Genomic DNA, 12,833 nt, shown 5'->3' on the forward strand with positions numbered 1-12,833 from the left:
ATTTTTAAAGCGGTTTTTGCGCAAGGTGCTGTTTTGAAGGCGTTGTTTCCAGAACATGAGCCTAGTGTTTGCCAAGTTGCCTAAAAGAGACTGGAAGAACCGCGTCCAGCACCAGGTGTGGAAACACATGTGTGTGCGGGTGGGGCGTTGCCAGGGCCAAGAAGGGAAGGGACCGGAGGTACCCAACAGGTACCGGGCTGGCAAGTGTTTAAAAGAGCCTCCTCAAACCAGGTCTTGGCTCGACTCTGACACCACCTTTTTTCCTCGGTAGACGAACAAGAAGGGAAGCGCAGGGAGGGAGGCGGGAAAGCGCGCGCAGGTTTTGCGAAAAGTGGCCTTGGCGGGAATCGTGTCGGCTGTCCTTTTGGCTCAAGGAGGTATATTGTGTGGTGAATATGGTGTGTCTGCTGCCATGTAATAGATAGGGGGGGCGGAGGGGCAGGGCATGTGCGCACCGGACTTCTGGCAGAGACTCTCGATTACCAGCAAGGCGCTCTCAGCAGACAGTATAGTATGTGTGTGTTGTGGCAACTATTAATAGTGCGTATCTACAGATCCGCTAAAATTAGCCTGAACTCTCTGGTGTGATGCACGAGCCGTGCCTCTCTGCCACAAATCCAACATCTGCACCAGTGGAGTGCCCCAGGTCGCGGCTGGATCCTGAGAATTGCTACTAACTCTTGAGTGCACCCACCCAGTGAGGTCCAGACGCATCCTTAAAGGTTGTGCTTGTGTGTAGGGAGTTGTATTCTTGAAGTGTTTTGGCCTGTTACATAACGCTACTACTAAACACTTAACGAAATAACGTCCCACTCTCTTCGAATACAAGTCACAAATAACAGGTCCTGAAAAACATAAACACAAAGGCAAGACTAATAGAAAGGAGGAGTTAGTTGGAGAGTGCAAGAGTCTAAATTGTGGGCGCTGCTCACCCTTTAAATGGAAAAAGAGCAGAACCTGCCAGAAGGCTAAAGTTAACTTCACACCTTTCTCCCCAAGCTCCTGTCTGATTAGAACTGTACGTGCCCTCATTTAGAGAAGGTTGAAAACTGATGCCACGAATCAGGCAGGCAACCAGAGCCAAATTTCGGGGGGGGGGCTGAAAAATATTTCGGAGGGGGGCTAATTCTTCCAACCATAGACAGAGTGGCTGTAAGAACAGGTGGACACACAACAAAAGCTTCATTTACAAGTAAATGGTCTTATAAAGACCTGTTAAGTACTCAGGTGCGGCTGCAAGTAGATGCTCGCCAGCCCGCGAAGCTGTCTCTGCCCGGGCTGACACACATGACCGGGAGGGGGGGGAGATTGGGGGGGTGCTGAAGCCCCGTGAGCCCAATGGGTGTTGCACGCCTGCCACGAATAGGTAACTGCATTAACACACTTGTTAACCATGTTATTCCAGTTGCTTTACATTTCACACACCTTTTTATGTCTGCTGTGTCTCAAGGACATATTGCTATCAGTTCTTACAGAAGTCGGACCCGCATCACACCCCACGTCAAGAAGCTACACTGGCTCCCGATCCAGAAGAGATGCCAGTTCAAGATTATGACCCACGCATATAAAGCTCAGGACAACGAAGGACATACATACATCAGCAGATGGCTGACCTTCCACCAACCGACTGGACACTCACGCTATAGCAACAGTAGCGAACGCTTCTTCTCACACCTGGCCGCCAAAGCTTGGAACGACCTTCCCCTGCACCTCAGGACAGCCTCATCGCACTAGCAATTGAGGAAAGAACTCAAGACCTGGCTATTCGAATGAAAAGATCACCACGAAGCAGTTAGCAATTCCAGTTCCTTGAGACCCTCACAGCAGGGGCATAACAGAGGCCCATGCGGTGCAGGTGGGGCCCCAAGCTGCAGGGGGCCCCTTCAGCACAGTACTTTCGCCCAGGAGTTCCTGCTAAAGTTCGGAGCGGAACACTGCTCCAAGGCACATTTTATTGTTATAGGAATGTGTGCATCAAGTCGAATGCAAATAGCTGAATCCCACCAGATCAACAGATTCACCTCCTTGTCCTCCATATGTACAGTGCTTGTTGCTTCCAACCTACATTGTGCTTTGTAAGCGCCAACATCTACATGTTGATTCCTTAGCAAACTTCAGACAATAAAAAATGCCGCACCTGCACAATAAGCTATTTTATATAGCGAGTCAGAAATTCCGCAGTTTCTGAGCTCTGTAAAACAGGCGCTACTGTTAACCAATTAAAATGTAACTTTTTGCTTGGAAAGGAATCCTCAGCTATGGGCGAGCTTTCTTGAAAACCCCAACATTTCTCAGTGTTTTCATAGTGAGAGGGCCTCCCATCCTCGAGAAAAAAAAGATAGATATGCGCACTACGAGGGGGACATCCTCATTGGACGACTGTGCAGACTATGTGGGGCACTCGGGCACCGTTTGCAGAGCAGCGGAAAGAGCTTCGAGAAAGAGACGGTGGGGTTCATACTAGTAGGAAGACACAAACACTGGTCTAAACCACAGCTCCTCCACCCACGCAACCATGTGATCTCAAGCAGACTGCATCAGTTCAGTGTCACTGTGTAAAGCGCTCTATGCCCTTGAGCCAAGTTCAATCGCAGAGAGGTGGTATTAGGCGTCTTTGTTCAACCCCGGATCAGGGGTTAAAATCCGGACAGGTCCTCTCAAAGTTTCATCATTCTGAGGTCTATAAATAAGTCCCATTTTCTAACAAAAACATTTCTAATCTTTTGGTTACGTTTTCGGTACTCCTTGTGGTGCGTGCTCGTCTTGCAAATAGACACTTTATTGTGTTTATAAAACTGCCTGTCAAACTGCGAACATCCTCTGTACATCTATATACACTTTGCAGGGGGAGGCCTCAAGTTTCGTTCTGCTACTGGCTCTGTGCTGTGTACCCATTGTGAGTTTTTACCATATTTATTGTTTTAGGTATTATGAAAACAAACATCGTTTTTAATTTCAGGAGACTGCATGTCCTATGTTTACAAATTAACGTTCCTCCACTGAGACAGCTCAGTGGAGTAACACACACAAAGCATGGTTTACCAGTGTGTGGCGAGGTTGTGTTCAGGTTGCTACCTTGTGATCTGTTGTGTTACTTTGAAGGTGGTGAGGGAGGTAGAGGATGGCGGGAGAGACAAAGGGAAGTCTGCCCAAAGACCGACTGGGTAGGTGACGTCCAGGGAGGGAGCCTCAGCCCATCACCCCTACAGCTAAACAAAGTAGCTCCATCGGTCATCAGTCAATTAGCTAGGTCTCACCTGACGAGGGAGAGTTCACATAAGGAAGTCCAGTGGATAAACATGGTGGTAACTATAAGCTAGGACAGGTGAGGGCAGGGGTCACTAGCTGGAAAGAAGAGAAGAATCGAGCAGTAGGGGGTAAGGTGAAGGGGGAGGAGGGGGATAAGGTCAAGGAGAGACGCAGGAGAGTTTGCCCAAGGACCGGCAGGGTGGGTGATGGCCAAGGAGGCAATCCATAGCCCATCTCCTCTTTAGCTCGCGAGGTAGCTCCACTGGTCGTTAGTCAAAATGGGTCTTAGCTGCCGATGGAGGGTTCACAGAGTCAATGACTGAGGTGATCGTCGTGAGGGCAGGCGGGGGGATTAGTCCTTGATGTATGAATTCAGAGGATTCCCATAATTTTCTATAATCCGGATGAAAGTGGGTGCAAACAAAGCAGAGAATCAACATGATGAACAGAGGCAGGGTCAGCATGTCTTTAGGGGGAACGAGTGAAGATGAAGGAAACAAATGCCATTAATTAGGAGAACCTCAGTTTAGAGTTCATTTGCCGCAGCAAGGTAAACCATGATTATTAGCGAAGGGAATGGACAGTGAACTCACTGGAGTACTTGACCGGCTGAAATCAGATTGTCAGATGGCTTATAAGCAGGTTCCCGAGGATAGAGAAAAACGTAATAGGGGCTGGGCACCATTTTGTGAATCTGCGAAGGCGCTTGCACTCTGTGGGCACAAAAGAGGAACGAAGCGATGCAGGAGGAGCTCCCAATCGCATGGGATGTGGGAGACACAGTGGATTGAGAGTGAAACGCTCCTAACACTCCACAGACAGTTAAAACGATGGGTGACTATGCGCAAATGTCTCTATTACGAGTGTGTCTATTATGGCCGCCATCATAGGGTCAGGCCAAATCTGAAAGAAGCTCGATGTGATGATAAAATAAGCTTGAATTGTTAAAAAGTGGTGGTACCTTAACCGGAGACTGCCACCAGACTCTCACCGCCACCCCGGCCTCCAACACTGCGGACGCCAGCACCTGCAACACCCTAAAATGCATCCTCCTCAACGTACGCTCGGTACACAAACACCCCATGGAAATCTGGAACCTACTCCTCTCTCTCACCCGAAATTGCCTTCTTCACAGAAACCTGGACCAATGCATCCTCCGCCCTCGACATCAGCACCGACATCCTAGACGGATACAAGATCCAGAGGAAAAACCGCCCCACCATCCAGGAGGGACCCTCACCATTGCCCACAAGAGCACCCTCTGCCTCACCACCTCCAGCAAAACCTTTCCCTCCGCCGAACACCTGCACTTCCAGATCCAGACCACCCCCAAAGCCAGACTCCAAGGAACCCCCCTCTACAGACCCAGAGCCCCCAAACACCCTTCTCCACCACCATCACCGACTTCATCGCACCCCATGCCATCACCTCAAAAAACTACATACTCATTGGAGACCTGAACTTCGACAACCCCAGTGACCCCAACTCCACTATCCTTCATGACAACCTCGCCAGCATTGGACTTAAACAACTCGTCAAGAGACCAACCCACAAAGCAGGACACACCCTCGACCCCATCTTCACGGCAGGAAACAGCGTCCAAATCAGCCACACAATGCAGCCGCCATGGACCGACCACCACTGCGTACACTTCGCCATCAACAAACCCAAGCCACCCACACCAGCTCCACGCCCCCCAAGAAGGAACTCCGACTGCGCAGAAGAGCTTGCCCCGCTGCGCAACCCTGACAGACAACGCCACAGGAAGTCTGCCTGGTTCACCACTGCTTTCCAAGTAGCCAGACGCACCTGCATATGCCTTGAGAAGAACTGGAGAAACAACCAAAAACCACACCACATACAAGGACACCATGACGGACTACCACAACCAGATCAGAGCCACCAAAAGGAACTTCATCCACAACAAAATCCTGGCCAACTCCACCAACTCCAAGGAACTTTTCAGTGTCATTCAAGAATTCACCAACCCACGTAGCGAAGCCACAGACTTGACCCCATCCCAAGACCTCTGCAACAAGCTTGGAACCTATTTCCACCTCAAGATCAAAAACCTCTATGACAAACTTCATCGACCAGCCACCAGGTGCCACAGACGGCCCCCGCCCCCCGCCCCCCAGAAACACCAGCCTGGCCACCATCTACACTTGGACACCGATCACGGCCGAAGACATTGCCTCGACAATGAAAGGCATCCACTCCGGGCCCCCACTCACCCCTGTCCCTGTAACATCTACCACAGAGCCGCGGCCACCATCGCACCCTAACTACAACGCATCATCAACACCACCTTCAAAACAGGCACTTTCCCAGATGACTGGAAGCGCGCAGAAGTCAGACCTCTGCTCAAGAAGCCCACAGCTGACCCCACCGAACTCAAGAACTCTCGGACCATCTTGCTCCTCCACTTCACAGCCAAAGTTGCAGAGAAAACAGTCAACAGGAAACTGACACAATTTTTTCAAGAGAACGCTGACTTCGACCAGTCCCAATCCGGATTCCAAAGCAACCACAGCACATAGACCGCCCTACTCGCCGCCACAGATGACACCCGCACCCTCCTGGACCAAGGCCACTCCGCAGCTCTCATCCTACTCGACCTATCAGCAGCCTTCAATAATGTCTCCCACCGCACACTAGTCACCAGACCACAAGACGCAGGCATACAAGGAACAGCCCTGGCCTGGATCCGATCATTCCTCACTGGAAGAAGCCAAAGGATCAGACACCCACCCTACCTCTCCAACCCCACAAAAATCACCTATAGAGTCCCAGAGGGTTCATCCCTAAGCCCCACCCTCTTCAACATCTACATGGCCCCCCTGGCAGCCATAGTCCGACAACATGGATTCAACATCGTATCCTATGCCGACGACACCCAGCTCATCCTCTCCCTCACCAAAGAGCCCAACACTGCCAAACACAACTTCCAGAAAGGAATGCAAGACGTTGCAGTCTGGTTGACCATCAGTGGCCTGAAGCTCAACGCCGAGAAGACAGAAGTCTTCGTCCTCAGTACCACCCCTTCTGCATGGGACAGCACCTGGTGGCAACTACCCTCGGAAGCCCACCTACCCCCTCAGACCACGCCAAGAACCGTGGCATCATACGCAACTCATCACTCACCATGAACCGACAGCGCCTTCACCTCCAGCTGCTCCAACACCCTCCGCATCCTCCGCAAGACCCTTAAGTGGATCCCCCTGAGTCAAGGAAGACAGTCACCCACGCACTCATCACCAGCAGACTGGACTATGGAAATGCACTCTACGCCGGCATTAACAAGTCCCTACTACGCAAACTCCAGACAATACAGAACACCGCCGCCAGACTCATCTTTGGCATCCCCCGACACAAACACATCAGTCAACACCTACGAAGTCTCCACTGGCTCCCCGTGGAGAAAAGAGTCACTTTCAAAATCCTCACTCACGCCTACAAATGCCTACACAACAATGGACCCAAATACCTCAACAACAGAATCAACTTCCATGTATCCAAAAGAAACCTCCGATCTTCCAACCTCACACTGGCTGAAACCCCACACATCCACAGAGCCAGAACAGGCGTAAGATCCTTCTCTCACATTGCAGCCAAGACCTACAACGAGCTACCGGCAGACATCAGACGCGCCCCCTCCCTGAACACCTTCAGGAAGACCCTTAAGACCTGGCTCTTTGGCTAAACAGATCTGTGGACCCCCTCAGCTCCTTGAGACCCTCATCGGTGAGTAGCGCACTTACAATTTCCTGATTGATTGATTGATTGATTAATTCACAGACCCACTAACACACCCACACAAACCTACTTAAACAATTATGCCCCCACTCACAGACCCACTCAGACTCATGCACTCAGTCACAGATGCACTCAGAGACTCATGCACCCGCTCACAGACCCACTCAGACTCATGCACTCAGTCACAGATGCACTCAGAGACTCAAGCACCTACTCACAGGCCCACTCAGACTCATGCACTCACTCACCGGCCCACTCATATTCACACACTCACTTAGAGACTCACACACATACTCAAAGACTCATGCACTCACAGGCCCACTCACAGACTCATGCACTCACTCACATAACTACTCACAGACTCATGCACTCACTCACAGACCCACTCAGAGACTCATGTACTCACTCACAGACCCACATACCCAATCAAGTACTCACTCAGAGACTCACACACCCAATTACAGACCCACTCAGACACTCCAGCACTCACTCACAGATTTACTCACACACACTTATGGATGCACTCACAACACACTCAGACACTGTGACACCCAATCACAGACCCGCTCAGACAATTACGAACCCACTCACACACCCAGTAAGACACTCTCACACCCACTCACAGACCTACTGAGACACTCATGAACTCACTCACACCCTCACTGTCAGAGGTTACTAGTAACAGTTAAAAAGCAAATTAAGAAAACCTTAAAAATTCACTTAAAAATCCAAAGGTTACATGTATGTTATCATTAGGAAATAGCATAAAAAAGGTTAACATTCACAAAAAAATACCCCAAGATTACAGGGACCTTATAGTTTGGAAATATAATTGTTTTTAAACTTAGAAATCCACTGAAAGAAGCAAAGGTTACAGGTACTCTTAGTTAAGCTCAGGTTCACTTGTACAAAATCATAGAATTTCAGCAGTTATAGTTACCTGAGCTAACTATAATTTATGTCTCTGCAATGCATTGCTTATGACCTCACATATTACATAACTTATGACATGGTCTGTGTCATCAATGATGACATCTTAAATCACATCACTGATGACATCATCCACAGAACCACTCACTCACCCATACACACACTCACATCCCATTTACAGACCCATATAACTATTCACATACTCACTCATGCATAGAGCCACTCAAACACCCATTCACTCACTCAAACATACAGCCACTCAAAACCATTCTCTCACCCATACAACTACTCACACACCCACTTTTATACCCATAGAGCCACTCGCACAACCACACACTCCCCATACAACTACTCATACCTCACTTACTCTCTTATACAGGCACCCACTCAACCATACACCCCTTACTCACTGAAACAACCACGCACACTCCCAGCTATAAACATACGGAGATCCACACACCCACTCATACACCAAAACAACCACATAGCCACTCATTCACACATACAGCTATGTACACACTCACTCACTCAGCCATTCAGCCACTCACATAGCCACTCGCCCGTACAGATAATCACACACCCACTCGCATATACAGATACTCCATGTGTACCCCTTCACCTAAACAGTCACTGAGATGAGCATTTACTAACCCCTACAGAATCTCACACACTCATTTTTTCACCCATACAGCTACTCACACATTGCTCCCTTACCCACACAGCCACTCACACACACACACTCACCCATACAGCCACTCAGTTACTCATACAGCCACTGACACACCATTACACTCACCTATACAGCTACTTACAGACCAACTTATTCACCCATACAGCCAGTCACATTCTCACGCCTACAGCCACACACTCACTCACACACAGATTCAGTTACACAGACACTCACAGTCTGTTTAAAAATGTAATCACTCAGTAGTATACAAACTATATTAATTTAACTTTTGTAGTACCTTAGTAAATATGTTTAACAATCATAAATGTTTAGAAATCACTCACATTCACTACATGATGTCATCAGTGATGTCATTTTAGGTGTTATCCAGTGATATTATCAGTGATGTCACTGACCATGTCATGAGTGATATAATATGTGAGGTCATAAGCAATGCATTACATGGGCGAATGTTATAGTTAGCTCAGGTAACTATAACTGCAGAATTTCTATGATTTTGTACAAGTAAAATCTGAGCCGAACTATAACATCCTTCTAACCAGTGATTATGTTTAGGGAATTTCTAAGCTTTTAAAAAAAATTCTATTTCCTAACTACTATAACATCCATGTAACCTTTGTTTTTTTAAGTGAATATACAAACATAAATTGTATGGCCTGCCAAAGATGCATTATAGAATCATTCATTTCTTAATTTTTCTCAATTAATTTACCTTTCTTCTTTTGTTAAGATTCATCTATAAATGTTACTGATTGGCGGTGCCTATAAACTTGTGCCTCTGTTTGATGTCCAATGCCTACCAGCATTTATGCCTCTTTTGGTATTTTCGCATCCCTGAGACAAACCTGGTGTGTGTATCGCAGTGAGTGGTTCATATTCCTGAGTTATACCCTGATTAGAGAAGTGTGTAAGGACTGGTGCACATAAATGTGTGCCTATGTTGGAGGCCCATTGCCTCACCGTCTCTTTGCCTCCATAGAAGTGTTTCTATCCCTGAGTGTAACCCTCAGTGTGCATTAAAGTGCGTGGTGATGTGTCTAAAATTCTGCCTTTGATGGATGCCCCTGCCTCTAATAACATTTGCCTGCAATAAAGTGCTTACATCCCAGAGTCTATCCCCAAGTGATTATTGGATAGATTTGTGGTGCACATAAGCTTGTACCTCTGTTGCATGGACACTGCCACACTGCATCTTTGCCTTCATCTGAGTGTCTAATTGAGTGTAAATGTGTGCCTGTATTGGACACCTCCCAGCTCCTTTGAATCTATCAGAGTATTTGAATCTCTCAGTCAAGCCCTGAATGCCTAATGGAATGATTGGCTCTGTGTCTGTGCTGTACCTTTGACTCCATTGGAGTGTTCTTGTCCCTCAGTGACCGCCTAAGTGTATAATTAATTGAATGAAGTATGGTTGTGTGAGTGGCAGTGGCAGAACAAAAGCCTACAGTTTTTCGTACTGTAGTAGTTGAGCCACAGAAGATTTGAAGTCAAGCACAAAATAGCTTTCAAATTAAGCCACTATAATGGCTGTTCTCATGTCTCTCTAATCTTGTCTAAATGGTGAACAAACGACTCGATGTTGGAGTTTTTTTGTGAGGGAATTGTGTTTTCCACTACTGTGGGCACTCTTCAGCATTCCCCAAGGGTTACCACCTCTAAGTTTGTCACCCTCTTTGGCAGTGCGAAATGTTTCAATCACAAAAGATATGAGTTTCAAGATGTCCGCAAAAAGACCTTATTCAGTTGTTATCCAGCCAGTCACATTTATTATAAATTTTAAATTGTGATTGACAAGTTTTGCGAGTCATGACTCTCAAGTTCAAACTGCAGACACCTACAACGGGGCCCTCTCAGAAACATTTTAAACACAAATGCCTCTAAAACTACTGGATGGATTTACACCAACACAGTAAAGGATCATGCTCTGAGCAGAGCTCTACTTTCATTCTGAATTCTGTGCTCTGTTCAACCATTGGAGCTGTAGATGCCAGTAAACTTTCCTATGAAATATAAAATGGGAACTCACATTTTTCTCCACTGTTTCCCCTCATTTACTTTGTTCACTTAGATGAATTTTCACAGAACCTGGAATGCCAAAACTTAGCTGACACAATGAATAGATTGACAAGATCTGTGGAAAACTGAGTCAAACGTTAAATTAAAACATGATTTTGTAATGAAAAGTGCCGCTGACCCATATCTACATAGGCCCCGATTGTCAAAGGTAAACTTAGACATGATGTCTAAGTTTAGATTCGAAGTCTGAGGGCCTGACTAACAAAGGTAATGTTAGACCAAAAGCCTAACAGACAAAAAGCCCAACTTTACTACTTTTTGGTGTTCACAAAAGTAAGTTAGATTGTTGCTCTAAGTTAGATCTTTGGTCTAACTTTACCTTTGTGATTCACTTTGTGATCAGGCCCTTAGACTTCAGGTATAACCTAAGGTAAAGAATGGTAAAGTTAGACCAAAAGCATAACATATACCAAAAGTCTAACTTACCTTTGTGACTAACGAAAAGTAGTTAATTTTTGGTCTATCTTGACCTTTGTTAATAAGGCCTACAATGTATATATTATATTGGAAATTACCATCTTTTGTTTGGTATTCACCAAGATTTTTGCCTTCTTTTTCTGAACTAGTTTTTTTGGCCAAAGGACTCTGTGCACTTTACTCCTGCTAACCAGTGGTAAAGAGCTTGTGCTCTCCTCTCTCAACATGTTAAAATTGGCATACCCCTAATTGTCACATTTAATTGACTTACATGTTATTCATATTAACACAAGAGGCACATTGATCACTAGTAGTTATTTTCCTACTAGTCGAGCCCTGCCAACAGTAGGGGCACAATGATCAAGAGGGTTATTCGTCTCATATTAACAAGTGCACTCTTCACACGCGGTGTTCTCCACTGAACTGTCCGCAACCTAGGCATCATGCTCAACAACAAGCTTATATGGAAGCTCAAGTCATGAAAACGCAGCCTGCTGCTTTGCAATTATTAGGTCCTTTCGGAAAATCTTTCCGTTACTACCATTTCAGGCGCGGGTACAAGTGGCAAGGTGTACGATTCTCAGTAGGCTTGACTTTTGTAATGCCCTTCTGCTTGACTCCCCCAATTTTCTGTGGGACAGATTACAAAGGATTCAGTCAGCTGCAGCCAAGCTAGTCTTAGGACTGCCTAGAAGATCCTCTGTGTCTGCAGCTCTGGCAGAACTTCACTGGCTCCCCCTGAGACAGAGAGTGCTATTTAGGTCTCTCTGCCTCGTCTTTAAAGCCCTCCATGGGATAGGACCAGTGTTGATGCAAAACAAATTTGACTGGTACACCCCAACAAGACTGCTCCGCTCCTCATCGGCTAGGCTGGTGAAGGTACCAAGGTTTAGAAAAGTTAGGTCAGGGGGCAGATCTTTTGGGGTGGCAGCAGCCAAACTGTGGAATAGACTCCCCTGGGAGATAAGACAAATTAGGGAGCTCCTTCCATTCAGAAAAAGCTTAAAAACCTGGCTGTTCCCCAGGACCTAGTCGTGTGACCATGCTTTGATATATCCCTCCTGCCTTTTTGAGCCACCAGCGCCAGAATGCCTGCAAGGTGATAGTGCGCTTTACAAGTTGTATAAATAAGGTATGCACTGTTCACAGAAGGGCGTTTTTAACAAGCAAAGTTCATGGGCAGTGCTTCTCTCCATTATGACCGTTGGAGCACTGAATACAACTTTTGTAAATCACTGTGCAGGAAGAGTGATTATCAGATTTTCTTTTCTTTCACGGGTTGCCAGCCTGCGTTGTTACTCCTGCATGGATGTTGGTGGTGGAGGATGTGCAGCGGACCTCATCAAGATAGAGCAATGCACCGCACCTCAGAACATCTGTCTAGAGGCCATTTCTGTTGTAAGTGTAGGTAGGTAACTGCAATTGTTTGAAGTTTACACTACCAGGAGATACTTGATTACGCTGTAATGGCTGAGAAATGTACTGTCTTCTCATAACTCATCACATTAATGCATCTAATGCTGGGAACTGTGTATGACTTAGTTTTCCAAAAGTTGCTAAAGTACCATCTAGTTGGCCAGTAATAACTTTGTTTCTTACAGCGTCTAGATAGTGTCTAGGTTCCTGTTGTATGTAAAAGACCATATGTAAGTGCATGATGGAGAATTGTGTCTATTTTGATTGCAGAATCCAGATTGGATTGTTGTGCCAGGTA

At 46.6% G+C, this 12,833-nt stretch overlaps 1 protein-coding gene across 1 annotated transcript in view; it reads left to right on the forward strand.

The window, feature by feature from the left end:
• Positions 1-12,833, forward strand: part of LOC144769706 (uncharacterized) — a 335,260-nt gene that overhangs the window by 69,801 nt on the left and 252,626 nt on the right. Inside the window, exon 6 of the mRNA XM_078653887.1 lies at positions 12,363-12,527. Coding sequence (XP_078510013.1) covers positions 12,363-12,527 — 165 coding nt within the window. The remainder of the gene's footprint in view (positions 1-12,362; positions 12,528-12,833) is intronic.

Source organism: Lissotriton helveticus, chromosome 7 (assembly GCF_964261635.1).
Source record: "Lissotriton helveticus chromosome 7, aLisHel1.1, whole genome shotgun sequence".
Classification (NCBI taxonomy): Eukaryota; Metazoa; Chordata; class Amphibia; order Caudata; family Salamandridae; genus Lissotriton; species Lissotriton helveticus.